This window comes from Diaporthe amygdali (assembly GCF_026229845.1).
Source record: "Diaporthe amygdali strain CAA958 chromosome Unknown NODE_2_length_3802984_cov_64_841326, whole genome shotgun sequence".
NCBI classification, from domain to species: Eukaryota; Fungi; Ascomycota; class Sordariomycetes; order Diaporthales; family Diaporthaceae; genus Diaporthe; species Diaporthe amygdali.
The window spans coordinates 505,088-519,944 of NW_026517022.1; the positions used below are offsets into that span (position 1 = coordinate 505,088).

Sequence of the window (14,857 nt, forward strand, 5' to 3'; positions counted from 1 at the left end):
GTGAACCACAAATGGATCAACGACACCTACACAGTAGAGTGCCCCCTGCCCCAGCTGGCCGCAGGCGGTGCCAGTGCCTGGTGGGCCCAAGGCGACCCAGAAACAACCCTAGCGCCCGAGCTGTTTTAGGCCTGTCCAGTCCCAACTCGGCCGCTCTTGTCGATCACTGGCACCGACCAGCATCGGGAGCCCGGGGCTTGGACAGCCTGGGGTCTGGACTGGGGGATCATCCATCGTCATCTGTCTCTGGCTCTGGTTCTGTTCCGCTCCCTCGCTCCCACACCTCTCTGCTAAACCTCTGCTCCTCCTCCCACCTCTGGCCCTCATCATCTTCTCCCTATAGTCTATGCACACTTTCTCTCCCAACGTTAGCTCCAATTCTTAGCCTGCTGCTCGCTCGATCGCTCTATCCTCGCTAGACCTGGCGCATGCGACGACAAATACAATACCGCACAATGCACGGTTGTACCCGGTAGCAAAGTAGTGAGAAGCCATGTTCGGGTCTAGACGACGTCGTCCACCCAATCCGGTACGTCAAGTGCTCGCCACCGTTTCTCCTTTGTCGCACATTCCCAACGTTGGTGGTCTTGTCATAGACATCCAGACAGCGTCTCTGAGAGTAGTAGAAGTATGCTACAAGTCTGCGTCTGCCTGCCTGCCTGCTGTTCCCCTGTCTACAAGCCAGCCTGTATCCTGCGATCTTGTGATATCCGCTCCTCGTCCATGATAGGCAGTTCACGCCCGGGCTGAACAATGCTCCCTTCCCACCCCTGCTTCATCTAGATAGGCTTTCGCCACCATGGCCGTCCACACACAGGCATTTTGGGCTAACTCGACTCCCTCCCTCCACTCACAGCCTCTCAATGCTTCTACCGCAAACCCCAACGCAGCCACTGCTGCCATCTCAGCCTTTACCCGTCGCGAGTCAAGCACTGCCTCTCTGAGCGCTGCCGCCGCCGCCGCCGCCCTCAAGGCTCGTCCCACGACTCCTACAAACGTCGCAGAGGTCCAGACGAAGAGGAACACACGGAGGAGTGCGTCGCGGTCATCGTCCATCGGAAGGACCACGCCCGACACTCCGGCCCGGCCAGGAGGGCAGCTTAGGAGACAGGGCAGCTCGGGGTCCATGACAGAGCGCACCTTTCGATCGCCGTCGCCAGGTGCACACACACAGAGATCCCTAAGCAGTGGCGGAGTGCCGAGGAACTCGTATCACTCCGACGAGATGGCGCCGCCGGTGCCAGCCATACCGGAGAGCGTCAACATGCAGGCGGCCAAGGCGAGGCAGAAGCCAAAGAGTCTCGGGATAGTTACTGCGCCCGTGAGAACGGCATCGCAGAAGGCCAAGGGATCCGGGGGAACGTGGTTCGGTGCGGCAAAGACGGGCGACCCAACAAATATCAGGACTTCAGATGCGATTATGTCGACATCGCCGACGGCACCGACCCAGGCACAGGCACAAACACATGCGCAACCCCGCGAGAGCTTGGAGAGGCCGGGCAGTCGTGGGTCGTCGGTCAACTTCTCGTATCCTGCACGCATCCGCAGCCCAACCTTCGCAAGGCCTGACGAATCATCACAGCCGCCGGCTTCTGTAGCCGAACCTCGCGCGAAACCCAAGAAGAGGAGCTCGACGATGTCGCCGCCACGCGGAGGCTCGGTCAGGTCGGCACGGTCTTCCTCAGTAGCCTCGGATCAGACACTTGTCTATGACCCAAACTCTAGGAGGATGGTACCGCAAGCATCCCTTGAAGCTGTCGAACAGAGGGTTCAGTCAGCTTCTGAATCCAGACCGAAGAAGAAGAAGCAAGCTCCCGTTCGGACTGGCTCGCATCTGGCTAAGGGTACTGTCAGTAGGGCCCAGGGCAGTGCAGTGGGATCGAGTTCTGCGAACGCCGCACAGGTGGCTGCGGCTACGTCGTTGCGATCACGTCAAGCCGAAGAACGACAAAGTACGCCTCAAGAACCAGAATATCAGGACGACCAATTTACACGAGAAACCGTTTCCACTCCTCCGCGACCAACTAGTATTCAGCAAGGGGCGGGCAACACGCCACCGCAAACTCAGTATGTACAAATATCAGCGTCGCCTGCTTCTAATGCGCCAGAAGTGGCTCCTGCCCCACAGTCCCCGAGTACCGACCTACCTCCGACCGGTCTGCACAGGAAGCCTTCTATGGTGAGAGAGGAGTCGGAGTCGGAAGATTTGGAGTCTGAGGCTGAGCTCGAAGCGCCGGGCCCATCAACGCCACCGAAAGCCTCTGCTGCTCTTGATTCTGTCCCTGCTCGACAAAATGTTTACGTTCATGGCGTCCCGTCTCCACCTCGGAGCGACCTCACAGAAGATGTACCGGTCGAACCAACCCGTCTGCCTCCTCCGATACCTACCAAGGACCTCACAGAAGATGCACCGATTCAACCAACCCGTTCGCCTCCTCCAATACCTTCCGAGCTTGCTGCAGCTCTGCCCTCCTCGTCGTTGGAGCCATCACCCGCCACTTACGATGGAAAGGAAGTGGTCACCAAATCGCGAGAAATGCAAGACATCCGACGCGACTCTAGGACTCAATCAAAGAGCCCCGTTCGCAACGCCCGCTTTGGGCCGGTATCAGACAGCTTGACTGTACGACATGAGCCTCCGCCAAGATCAATCTCGCCAAGGAAGTCTGCCTTGAAGCACCAGAGCCCTCCTCGTGGCGCATCTCCCGCAGAGGTCGCTTCGGACGGGTCCGAGGCTGGTTTTCCTTCTCAAGAGCAGGTATTGCCTCGAAAGAAGTCGGTCCGTGTCAGCTTCGATGACAGCAATACGGTCGTCGTGGCCGATGCCGCTGGGAGGGCTGACACAGACAGTCCGCTTCCACCAAGCCCTCAAGTTGCCAGCAGGCGTCCATGGTACAGCAGTCTTGGGATAGGCAAGAAGAAGGATGCAATACCATTGGAGGAGGATGAGGTCATGAAGCCTAGACCCATGCTACCCACATTCGGTAGTGTGAGAGGCAGGAAACAAACATCTAAAGAACCTGAAGAGCGTCCACTTGTCAGGCCTCACGAGCCATTCCATGAGGAAACGGAACCAGTTAGTCCGGAGTCTCTTGAGAGAGGGAATGATACTGTGGGCCAATCTAGCGACCATGCTCTGGGCGCAATGATCCAAGAGCAGGAACCCAAGAATGAGGCTAACACTTCCAAGTTCCGAGAGCCGTTGCCGCCTGTGGTCACATCCGTCGAGGGCAGCGGCTATGCCTCGGATACAGCGAGCGACGATAGTGATGCTGCCTTGATGGCGGATACGCCGAGGCTGCAGGCCGACGAGAGCCGGGTCAGTGAGGCCTCGACGCTGGTGCCTGACTGGAAACCCTCAAATGGCTCAGCATATGAGCGAGCAGGCGGCGAGCAGGTTCCCAGCGATGCTAAGGACTTTGCCGGACAGTCAAACAATGTGCCTGCGGAGGTTCCTGCTATTTCTATCACCCAGCCTAGCCCACATCTTGTTGAGACGGAGCAAGATGGAGCTTCTTATCGCTTCCCAGGCGAGTTCCCAGAAACGGACGTCGAGTCGGATGCCGAGTACAAGGCCCAGGCACATGATCCAACATCATCAAACTCGTCTGCGCCCGCCCGACAAGCGACGTTTGAGCCAGTGGTGCAGACAGAGGACACAATAGCCACAGCGCATACTCCTAGTACTGTTCTGGCCACTAAGCCAGCCGCCCAGGAGCTCACAGATGAGTCAGATGGCGATAGCGTTTACAGCGATGCCTACGAGGATCCGTTAGACCTCGAGCGTGAGGGTTTTCAGTCACTGGACGCTGTTATCGAGAGCCCTCTGCCACGTGAGAATGAGAATGAACAGGCACAGGTCGCGGAATACTCGACACCAAATCTGCCACAAAAGGCGCCCGGACACGAGACAGCGGCGATTGCCCAGATACAAAAGGAAGGAATCGTCGGGCCTCAAGACAACTGGGAGGCTGCAAAGGCGTACTGGAGGAGCCTGACCGCTGATAAACGGGCCCAGCTTGAAAAGGAAGCGGCTGAAGAGGCTGGTGCAGAGGGTGACCTTGAGGATGTTAAACCAGAAGTGAAAAAGCCGAGAACGAAGAAGTCAACAGAAAAGAGAAACTCGGAGAAGAAGGTAATCGAGGAGCAGAGAGCGGTCGTTAATCCGGAACGGACTTACATGGTCAAGCCGGGCACCAAAGCGGAGAACTTTAGTACAGCGGAGCAATCGACGCCCCGTGGTAAACAGGCCTCTGGAAAAGGGGAAGCGAGTACAAAGCTGCGCAAGACCATGCGGTCTCCGGTTAATAACGCCGCCCAACTCCCCGCCGCCCAGCCCGCCGAGTCTGGAACCCGGATGCGCAAATCCCTACGTTCAGATGCACCAGGTCGGTCGGCTGCAACGCCACAGCGGCCAGCAACTTCTCAACCCGCTCTTGGTATAACCACCGAAATCACCGGGCCGAACAGGCACTCGCGCACTGTCTCGGAGCCCGAAGGCAGGTCCAGTGTTACTTCACCCACCCTGCGCCGTCGCGGCTCAGACTCCAGTGTAAGCAGTTTCAAGCGTTCGAGACCTGCGAGTCAAGGATTTTTCCGCAAGAGCATGAGAACAGGCGAACCAGAAGATACCACGCGGGACAGACAGCCAAGCCGCTTGTCTCTGCGGTCCATGTCCCCCGGCGGAGGCGGCGGGCCCTCCCTACGCGGGCAGCCTCCAGTCACCATGGATGGCAAGATGCGGACAACACTCCGCGGCGGTCCGCCCGCCAATAAGCGCCGAAGCTCGCAGGACTCCGGGAAGGGCTATTTGCGCTTCTCCGGTTCCTTTGGGCACAAGGCTAAAAGCAAGAATGGATCTCGTTTTGGCGATGATTCAAGTGATGAAGACGAGGCGGATGTGCCGCGTCGGTTTTCAAGCCGATTCGACGACTCCAGCGACGAGGAAATCGCTCCCGAACCGCTTCCATCTTTGAGCATCCCCAAGACGATGCGTGGTGCCAGATCGCGCAACACCATGCCGAGCCCGCCGCTCCCTGAGGAGGAAGAATTTTCTGACGAACAAGAACCTCTTGCAGGCGATGGGGACGACAAATCGCATCGCGTGGTTTCTGGCCCAGCTTCCATTTCACATACACAGACCGAGCCTGGCGTCAAACGCAGCCGCTCCGGCCGTGGTTCCCTGCCCAGGGCTGATGACGGAGTGGGACGCCCCGCACGGCGCAGCTTCATGTCGTCGGTCCTGCGGCGGAATAAGGGCAACGGTGCGATCTCCCGCCCTGAGCGGAAGGAGAGCGCGGCAAGGGCGGACACCAACCTGGAGAGGTCAGCGAACGAGCTGAAAGCTCTAAGGTCTAATAGTTCGCGCGATAGGGCAGACAGTGGGGCTACGTGGCCGCTGGACGAGGAAGGGCCGGAGCGTGACGCCGTTGAGGTGGAGACCGGCGAACGCGACGATGTGAAAGGCGCACAGATCATCAACGGTGGCAGTGTTGTAAACGGCCAGAGGAGCCCCAGTGTACTGGGCCATTCGAAGTCACAGCCGGCCCTGTCGCGCCCATCGTTCCTGCAGCGGCGGACGATTTCGCATCAAGGCACGATCGATACTGACATCATCGGGAGCGAGGTCGGCGGCAGAAAGAAGAAGAGGTTTTCAGCATTGAGGAAGATGTTCAAGCTTGATGAATAGCGGTCCGAAAGCGAAGACATCCGAAGAGAACATTGCTTGCTATGGTAAAGCAAGTCGTGACGATCGCAGCTTCAGGAACTGGACCGATGAGAAACGGACGCAACGGCAATTGCATCGCGACACACACATGTCCCATTTGGTCACATTCGTTGGGAAACCATCCGGAGGCACAAAGAATTGGAAACAGGCGCCAGGGCGGCAACGACAACAACAACTTTCTTTTGTTTGTACGTTTTTGGAAAAGCTACGGTTGTTCATAGGATAGGCGGGCAGGTATACACGGGCAGGCACAGGATACCCCAAGAAACATCGGAAGGCAATTTCTCCGTCAGGGCAGGAAACAATGGTGTTGTTTTTCTTTTCTGTTCTGTTCTGGAGATCACGAGCTCTGACCGGACATGTCCAAGTGCACGTGTCGGTCTCGAACACTCAATTACGAGACACACGAGACAAGGGTGGTTTGAAGTGGACATAGGCACTACTGCGAACAACAAAAGAGCATGCATAGATGCTTCTAAAATTAATCTAATGAGGCGAGAGAATACGCAGACATACATGCCACGGCTCGTTGGGCAGCTCACGATACTAGCAAAAAGTTTGAGGCGTGTGCTGACCGACGGAAATCTGTCGCCCTTGTGTCACTTCACCGGACGACGTTCCGAAAGGTGTATTTCTCATCGGAGTCCGCCCCCCCCCCCCGAAAAAGGCTAATGGGGAATTTGAGACCCAACGTCTTGGAACTCTGTCTGGACCTTGTCGGGATGATGCAAGCTGCACGTTTTCTCCCCCATGGGAGCTCGATCGGCTGGCTGCAGCCGCTGCGGCTGGGGTTGCATTTTCCAAGGGTCCAGGGGCACTGACACCGGGGAAAGATGGATGAAAGGGGGATGGGATGAGGTGACTGGTTGGGCTTGCTTGGTTGGGTATGTTGGAGTAAGTGCCATGTAAGTGCCTGTCTCTCATCTCACCCCTCTCCTCTTTCGGTTCCCCCGGATTTTCTACCCAGAGCTCTCTTCCCCAAGGGGCCCAAGGGGATCTGCACCTTCATAACCCCTGGCGAATGATGTCAAGCCTACCTCTGGTAGTGAGACGGTCTCTTGCTACTGGATCGTGGCTCAGTGACACAAGGCGCAGGAGTGTGAAGGGAATGATCTCAATGGCTTGGGAGAGGTGCTGATCAAGCGATCAGACGCGAAGGCAGACGGAGACACGCTTCTCGTCCCCGTCCACGTATGTCTGCTTCTGGCCGCCGGTCTCGCTGCGTGGCCCTTCGCCTCCTCCTTCCCTTCATCTCACGAGACTTCTGGAATAGTCTGTCTGTCTGGTCGGTAGAAGGTGATAGGCCCACCCTCGCCCTCGCCCTCGCGTCACCCTGCTCCACGCCTCACCTGTCGCAACAGCTCCTCCGCGCAAGCCATCGTCCGCTGGCCAAGCATCTAGAACAGTCTTCCCCAGCTCCCGGGACCGGCGGGCAGCAACATTGAAAAGGGACGCCCAGCAGCCCAGCTCGTTTTGTCTTCTTGGAGTAAGAAATAATATAAGCCAACGCTACCGCTGGTGTTACTATGCTACTGCTGCACTACCCCACAATCACATTGCATCGCACACACCTTACAGTGACAGCTGCTACATTGTGTTGACTTGCTTCTTCCACCTCGAGCTGCGCATCCCTGCTTACTTACATACCGGCCTTCAAGGTCGACAGACTACCGTTGCATATCAATCAAGCTTGGTCTCATCCAGCTGTGACTGAAACTGCGACGAGGTCCTCATAAATTCTCATCTCTCGTCTCGTCAACACTTTCATCGCACTCGAAACAAATTCATCCCATTCCATACAGTACTCCACCCATCATGTCCTCCTTCTCCAGAGCTGCAAGCGCAGCTATGAGAGCTGTCGGCCGGCGACCCACAGTAGCTACCACAACCACCAGCACAGCTACTCGATCAACAGCCGCCACTGCCCCCCTCCTCGCCAACAAAACCCAGTCCCGCGCCTTCGTCAAGGAGTCGCGGCCGCGTCCTCAGGCTAGCAACCGGGACAAGGACGAGCCCCACCACGCAGGCACGTTCGCCCGTACCGACGACAGCATCACTGTCGAGTACCCGCAGGACCACGAGCTCCCCAGCTCGGAGCCCATCGTCGGGGCCGGGCGCGCGGGCCTGCACATCTACCCGACCCTGGCGAACTTCTCGCTGCAGGGCAATGTCGGCGTCGTCACTGGCGGTGCGAGGGGCCTGGGGCTGGTCATGGGCCAGGGGATGGTTGTTTCCGGTGCTGATCTGGCCATTGTTGATATGAACAGTAAGTCTCCCGCGGGAGGAGCGTCCTTGAGGTGGTGCAAGGGATCAACTCTGAGCTAACGTTGTCTTGCACAATGACAGAGGACGAGGCCGAGGTGCAAGCCCAGGCCCTCATGAAGCAGTTCAAGAAGGACAACCCAAACGCAAAGAAGTGAGTTCTCACCAAGTCAAATCCACTCTCCAAGTGCTGTTCCTCACAGCTCTGGATTTCGCCATCCCGCCTGTCCTGAGCCCGCAATATGCCTGCCTCGCTCGAAGCTGACACCCAGTAGGGCCCCCAAGGTGACGGCGCACTACGCCGACGTGTCGGACCAGGACTCGGTCAACGCGTGCATCGCCGAGATCCTCGCGCAGCACGGCAAGATCGACAACCTGGTCACGTCCGCGGGCTTCACCGAGAACTACAACGCCACCGACTACCCCATCGACCGCATGCGCAAGCTCTTCGCCGTCAACGTCGACGGCACCTACCTCTTCGCCACCGCCGTCGCCCGCCACCTCATGGAGCGCAAGGCAAAGGGTAGCATGGTCTTCATCGGCAGCATGAGCGGCTCCATCGTCAACGTGCCGCAGCCCCAGGCGTGAGTGCTTTTGTTTTCCTGCTGGCTTTGTTCTCTTTCCCTCCCCTCGTGCGAAATCTTGTCCTTTTCCCAACTCGTGCGGCAGCCGAGGTTTCTCGTCCGGCTGGGTGGCATTGAGGATCAAAAACTCACAAGGTTTGATTTTTTGACACGTTGTTCCCGGCGACTGGTATTACTGCTGCAGATGCGGCAGCCGCTGCAGCTGCAGGTACAATTGGGGAAGTCCTAATTTCGAGCCCCGACTGGCTCGCGGCTGATCGGGGTCGCATCCATCATGGGGTCGTCTCCGCCAAGAAAACAAAGACGTCGTCGGCAGGATCAAAATGTTTTCCGGGCTCAGGGGAAAGAATGTCCAGAATCTCGCTGACTTTGACCATCAATAGGCCTTACAACTCCGCCAAAGCAGCCGTCCGCCACCTGGCCGCCTCCCTGGCCGTCGAGTGGGCTCACGCCAATATTCGCGTCAACTGCATCTCACCCGGGTACATGTTGACGGCTCTGTGAGTATCTTTCTCATTCACTCCGCCTCTGCACAATCTTGAACACTTGCTGACACTCTTTCACGCGCAGCACCCAGAAGATTCTCGACGACAACCCGGATCTCCGGAAGCAGTGGGTTTCGCTCATCCCACAGGGTAAGATGGGCCAGCCCGAGGATCTCATGGGCCCCGTGACGTTCCTGCTGTCAGATGCGGCCGGCTACGTCACCGGCGCTGACCTTCGTGTCGATGGTGGCTACACGGTGACCTGAGTCAGGGAAGGATGGTCCTCCTTTGTCCCTTTCTGCTTCTATATCATGTCTTTGAAGTGGTCTTGGGCTGCTCGGCGTTGGGAAGGCAAAATTTGGACGGGTCCGAAGGGACGGAAACCCCGAGTGTGCAATTGCTGTAGGGAGAGCAGTGTTTTCTGCGCCCATGTATGACTATCCAATTCAATAATGTCCTTCGTTTCTAGGTATAAAATCCAATCCTATGTTTCCTTTAGAAGCGTCTTGCGGTGTTTGGCATACATCTTACAGGAGCTTAGCCTACAGGAAGTAGGATGTTATCCAAATGCAGCTATCCCATGGAGGTTATTCGAAGATCCGGACGAGGCATGTCCTGGCGCACGGGATCGATGGAGCTGGACGCGGCTCTCCAGAGTCCGAGGCAGCCGCTGCCCTCCTGCTATGTCAAGGGCTGTTTGAAACCACATCTTGCGAATCAATAGACTAGATCCAGAGTAATCTTCGCACAGCCACCATCATCAGTACTCAGGGGGGACTGAGACTGCGGTGGCAAGTATGGAGCAAAATTTCCGGTCGAGAAATCGGCCGCAAGCTGTCGAGCTGCGGATCGGCCTGACTCATAATTTCGGCCTTTAAGAATCGAACACGGGTCGGCCAGGGCGGAGCCAAGTACATGCCTTTCCCTCATCGATGGGCGTCGAACCAAATGACCCAGTTGCTAAAACCGTTGAGCAGTGTTCGCCACCCAATACTGCAAGCAATAAGGCGTTCTTGGGCCGAGTTCCATAGGCCACAGGCCCTTTCATTCCAGGTTGTGTTTTCCCCATCCCCAGGTGCAATACAAATTTGGAATAACTCGTTTCCGTCGTACCGTCCAGGCTTACTGGAGAGGAGCCGCTAGTCAGGCCGTGCAAGGGATGTCCCGCATACATCGGTTTGCTCCGGACGGGGCCAGCGCGAGGCCGATCGATGGGCGGGCGTTGTGGCTGCATCCAACAAGATCCGGACCCGACCCTCCCACTCCCGTCGTCTCCTGGGCGGGCGAACCACCCGCGCTAAGTGGACTCTCACCCTCACCACCCAGATCGCTGATTTGACTGCTCACACTGTCCGCCGGGGTGTAGGTGGCGGCTCCACTGGCTTGGTCTGGCAGAGCAAGCCGCATCGAATATGCGTGCTACTTTTTACGGTATTAGCGATGAGGGTCGCTGGCGCATTCCAGGATGAGACAGCTTTACAGAGCCTTCCGTCCTGCCGATGATCGATAGCAGGATTCCCCACGCCAGGGACATCCTACATTTTCTTCGCCAGCTGGCCACTCCCCACAGGGGCGCGTCTGGGGCTAACTGCGAGATATGTATTGTTGCTGCCGTGACTGGGAGCAAGATCGAACTGACAATGCATAGGCTCTTAATATTCTGTTGGGGTGGAGGGGCCTGCAACCCCAACAATAGTTTGACCTGGGCAATGCATCCAGAGCTCCGAATGCGCGGAGGAGGGAGTATCCATGGAGAGAGAGGCGATAGAAGGGCGTGTATATGTAGGCGGCAACGATGATACTGCTGCTGCAGCTGTCTGCGCATATGAGGACACCATCTTTCGAGTCCCGTAATGGAACCGACTGTTCTCGCCAATCTGCGCGTGGGTTCCTGCAGATGTCGCTCCGTGCCCCACCCAGCTCAGTAGTGCACTTTTTTGGCATGTGAAAGGCTGGTGAACGAGATAATACCGGCAGCTAGGTATGCACCAAATCCGAGCTTGCACCAGTCTCGAGCAATCCTAGGGCACTGTGTACAAATCATGTTGTAAAGTATTATGGCATTCCATCTTTGCCGCGTTTCTCCGGGGAGTGGACACTATTCAGGATTTGGTCTTCCGGACGACTGTGGCAGCTATAAGCAGCATAGTCTGTAATACATCGGATTTACCGGGCTAGCGGCCACAACGCGATGGACTTGCGCGCGTGCAGAAAGCTAGCTGGGCCTGCACGCACAGAAGCATGGCTATACACGTTTGAGTCCGCAAAACATTCGAGTTCGGCGGCAGCCATAGAAGAAGATGCGCAGAGTGTTGCATCGCCGGGAAGAAGAAATGATGAACAGGTCATGTGGTGCATTCCTGAAGCCGGTGTGATGGAGCAGCACATAGGCACAGATGTGTAACGACCAGCTCGGCTTAGGATGTGGCCCTGCGCAGAGCCTGCGCGGGACAGCTTGCCGTTCATGCTCGCAGATCCCAGCGTCTGCAGTACACAAGTCGTCTAGTCAATTATGGAAAATGTGACCACTTATGGACAATCTCACGAGGAGAAGGAAGGCAAGGTTCCAGGTGAACGGCTCTGGGATCAACCAATAGGAGCCGCGCCATGTCAAAGCCGTCACAGGGAAGCAGTGTTGCGCCGAGAGTTGTGGTCACACGACCTCTGTTCTCCGCAGTCTTGATCAGACGACCCGCGGCAAGGCAGGGCCGAAATTGTTGCTGGGACCAAAACTGCGAGCGGGGGCCTGGAAAGCTGACAGCATCATGGCGGATGGAAGGAGTTCGTTCATATGTTCCACGGCGTAGTGTAAGACAGCTGCGTCACGAGATACGGACCAAGCCGCCAGCGTAACGTAGAGGGAACCGTTCGCCCGCGCAAGCGGTGTGTGACGGCAGCCTGCAAGTCCGTGACAGGGGCTGGTACCTTGCGAAGGAGTGTTCAGCTTGCACAGGTCGCCCACTTTGAGGTATTCGTGTTCAAAGCTGGCCAGGCTGCAGTGGACGGCTGGAGTTGAGGCAAAAATGCCACGTCGGTCGTCGGTCTGCTATTCGCTGAGGCGGAGGCAAGCTCTGCAAGGTCGTGGCCGATGGAGAACGCAGCTTGCGAGTTGCGGCATGGGCCAATCCCCTGCCAAGGAGCACAACAAGGCCATGCTCCAAGACTGTATTGCGCATGCCATGCTCCCGACCGGCCAAGGTTAAGCCGTGCACAAGGCTGTCTCAATCGGGAATGCTCGTTGGTCGGCCAGCCTGGTCAGGTGGATGGAAAGTCGTACGAGTCTTGGTTCCGTGCTGAAGTTTGCTAGCTGGATGGCTGGACGTCGATGATGCCGAGGCGTCGGACAAGGGGACAGAGCAGGTAATACGGTATGAGTCCTTCCATTGAGAATATATTCAGGGTTCTAGAACAATATCGCGGCAACTCGACGCAGGGCGTGTTCGCGCCGAGACGTGGGGGCGGGAGAGGCGACGGCCCCAGGCTGCCTGTCTGCACATGGGCATTGGCATGGGCATGGCATGAGCATGGGCGTGCTGCAGGGTGCGGGCTGGCGGCTGCAGGCTGCTCGAGGTGGGAACAGGAAAAGGCTCGACGGCTCGACCGAAAGAAAGCTGGCTGCTCTGACGAGCCCAGAAACCCGGGGCCCAGCTGGAGAAGGCAGGATCCGAGGCTAGCTGGCCCAGCTCGGGTGTCCCTGAAGTGCTCACTCACCCAAAGCGCAGGGGGCCAGGCAAGCACGCAAGGTCACGAGGGCCTGGAGAATAATCATCGTCATCCTCAAACCTCGTTCATGTCTCCACGTCAGGCCGAGGCAGAGGCAGTGCATGTCCGCGGCAGCAGATGCTCGATCCCTACGGTGGTCTCCTGGCGCCAGTAAAGGGTAGGCTTGAGTGTTGGGTCGTGCAGCGGGAAGATGGACTAGGTTTGTTCGAGTGATTGCATGTACATAGTATAGTGACCAATGGCGATGGCTTCGTGATGCCCTGGGCCATGAGCCGAGGGAGTGTCGATGGATTGCCGTGGCCTAGGGAAGAGGGAAAGAAGATGCAGTAGTCAGTGGACATATGCGGGCGCTTCCTTCCAGTCGCCAGTCAAAGCAACGTCGCCCACGCCTGCCACGGCTCATCAGGTACCCAGGTCCGACCCTACCAATGAGACCCAGCGGCACAGGGCTGGCCGTTGGCTCCTTGCCTCGGCCTTTTGTAGACTATATCCAGCTGCCATCCAGCTCCTTCCAGCTCTTCCAGCTTTCCAGCCCATCCCGACCCCCGTTGCCTCGTGGTACCTTCCTTCATGGGCATGATTGGACGGTCTCGGTACTTGGATACAAGGGTACCAGGATACCTGGATAGCTGGGCCTGTCTGCCTGTCTGCTTGGGCGTCATACGGTAGCACTGCATGCCGAGCGAGTACTGTACTTTATAAAGGTATCACTATCGCGCGCTGCCGCTTCTACTGCACGACGAGGTCAGGAGACCCGTGACCAGCAGGCATGTCTGTCAATTACACAGGCACAATCTCGTGCTAGACTGTGCAGATGGCCCGACGAGGAGAGGGCACGTTCGTCGTCGCTGACTCAATCCTGCTGCAGTCAGTCATGGAATTATGTTGCCTCTCTCGCTCTCACTCAGTCTCCTCTCTCCTTGTTCACCCTCGCATACAACACGCAGCAAGACATGACTTGCATGCTACCTTGAAGTGAGAGAGTCGTCAAAAAGAAAGAAAAAAAACTTCATTAGGCTCTGCGCGGTTGGCACGGCAAAACATCCGGTGCATTGATCTGTGCGCTCCGGGGTGCCAGTGTCTGATCAGGGCCCATGGAAATGGGACGAAACAACGGAGATTTCTTCAAATAGAACCACAACCTTGAGTCTACTACCACAGGAGCCTAGTTCGTACACGGTACGGTGTGTCACACTCAGGTGGCGCCTAGGTAGTGAGGTGCCCAGGTAGACATGTGTACTGTGAGACGAGCATGTGTCCCATGAGTATCCATGAGTGCACATGTGCCTGCGTGCATGTCGGTATCTACCAGTCTGTACCGTCCAAGTGGTCATCCAACCGTCCAACCTTCCAAACTTCCCAAGCACCCAAGCATCCAAGCATCCAAGCTTCCCAGGGTCGCCGTCGGTACGGCCAGGCCATTCCTTCCCGTGCCCCCTTCCACTCGGCTTCTGCCCGGGCATCATAGTTCGTCCTGCCTTGGGCCCTTGACCCTCCATGGCCTGGTCTCCGTCTCTGTATCTGCCAGCACACAGTCACAGTAGCAAGCACGGCGTTGCAGCGCGCAGCGAGTGAGTGGACAAGAGATATTCGGGGTCGGGGTCGGGGTCGCGGGGGGAAGGGAGGCCAAACAGCCTGGACGACCCCATGCAGAGTGAAGTACCTGTTAAGTGGGTGATGATTTACGGATGCCAGTCCAAGAACAAGGTCGGCCCCTGATCCCGTCCCAGGTGGGCACGCACGACTGGAGTCATCCTTTCCAAGGTTGGAAGGAACAAAGGCAAGACAGACATGATGACCACGTCCCCTAGGTCCATAGGTCCCATACTCCATAAGTCCGTAGGTGTGGTCCATACTGTTAGGTCCCATACTGTCAGGTCCCCCAGATCCCCCTGCAATGTACCTCAATGAGCCCTGTACCTCCCCCTCGCCATGCATCCTGGAACCCATCCACGACATCACAGCCCTCGAACGAGCACGACTACCACGTCCTGATGTATCCAGCTGCTGTTGATACCTATCTATGCCTGCTGCGAACGGTATGCTACCCAGGTTGGTATCCCGAGGTCATGTCG

The 14,857-nt window shown here is 57.2% G+C and overlaps 2 protein-coding genes across 2 annotated transcripts; both read left to right on the forward strand.

The window, feature by feature from the left end:
- Positions 1–799: 799 nt before the first annotated feature.
- Positions 800–5,689, forward strand: J7T55_011516 (uncharacterized protein; the record flags this gene model as incomplete). Its single annotated transcript, XM_053135335.1, has 1 exon — positions 800–5,689. The coding sequence occupies one exon, from the start codon at positions 800–802 to the stop codon at positions 5,687–5,689; it is 4,890 nt and encodes a 1,629-aa protein (XP_052999323.1).
- A 1,854-nt stretch (positions 5,690–7,543) lies between these two features.
- On the forward strand, positions 7,544–9,325 carry J7T55_011517 (d-arabinitol dehydrogenase; the record flags this gene model as incomplete). Its single annotated transcript, XM_053135346.1, has 5 exons — positions 7,544–7,994; positions 8,075–8,144; positions 8,266–8,574; positions 8,958–9,074; positions 9,145–9,325. The coding sequence occupies 5 exons, from the start codon at positions 7,544–7,546 to the stop codon at positions 9,323–9,325; spliced, it is 1,128 nt and encodes a 375-aa protein (XP_052999324.1).
- Between the last annotated feature and the right edge of the window lie 5,532 nt (positions 9,326–14,857).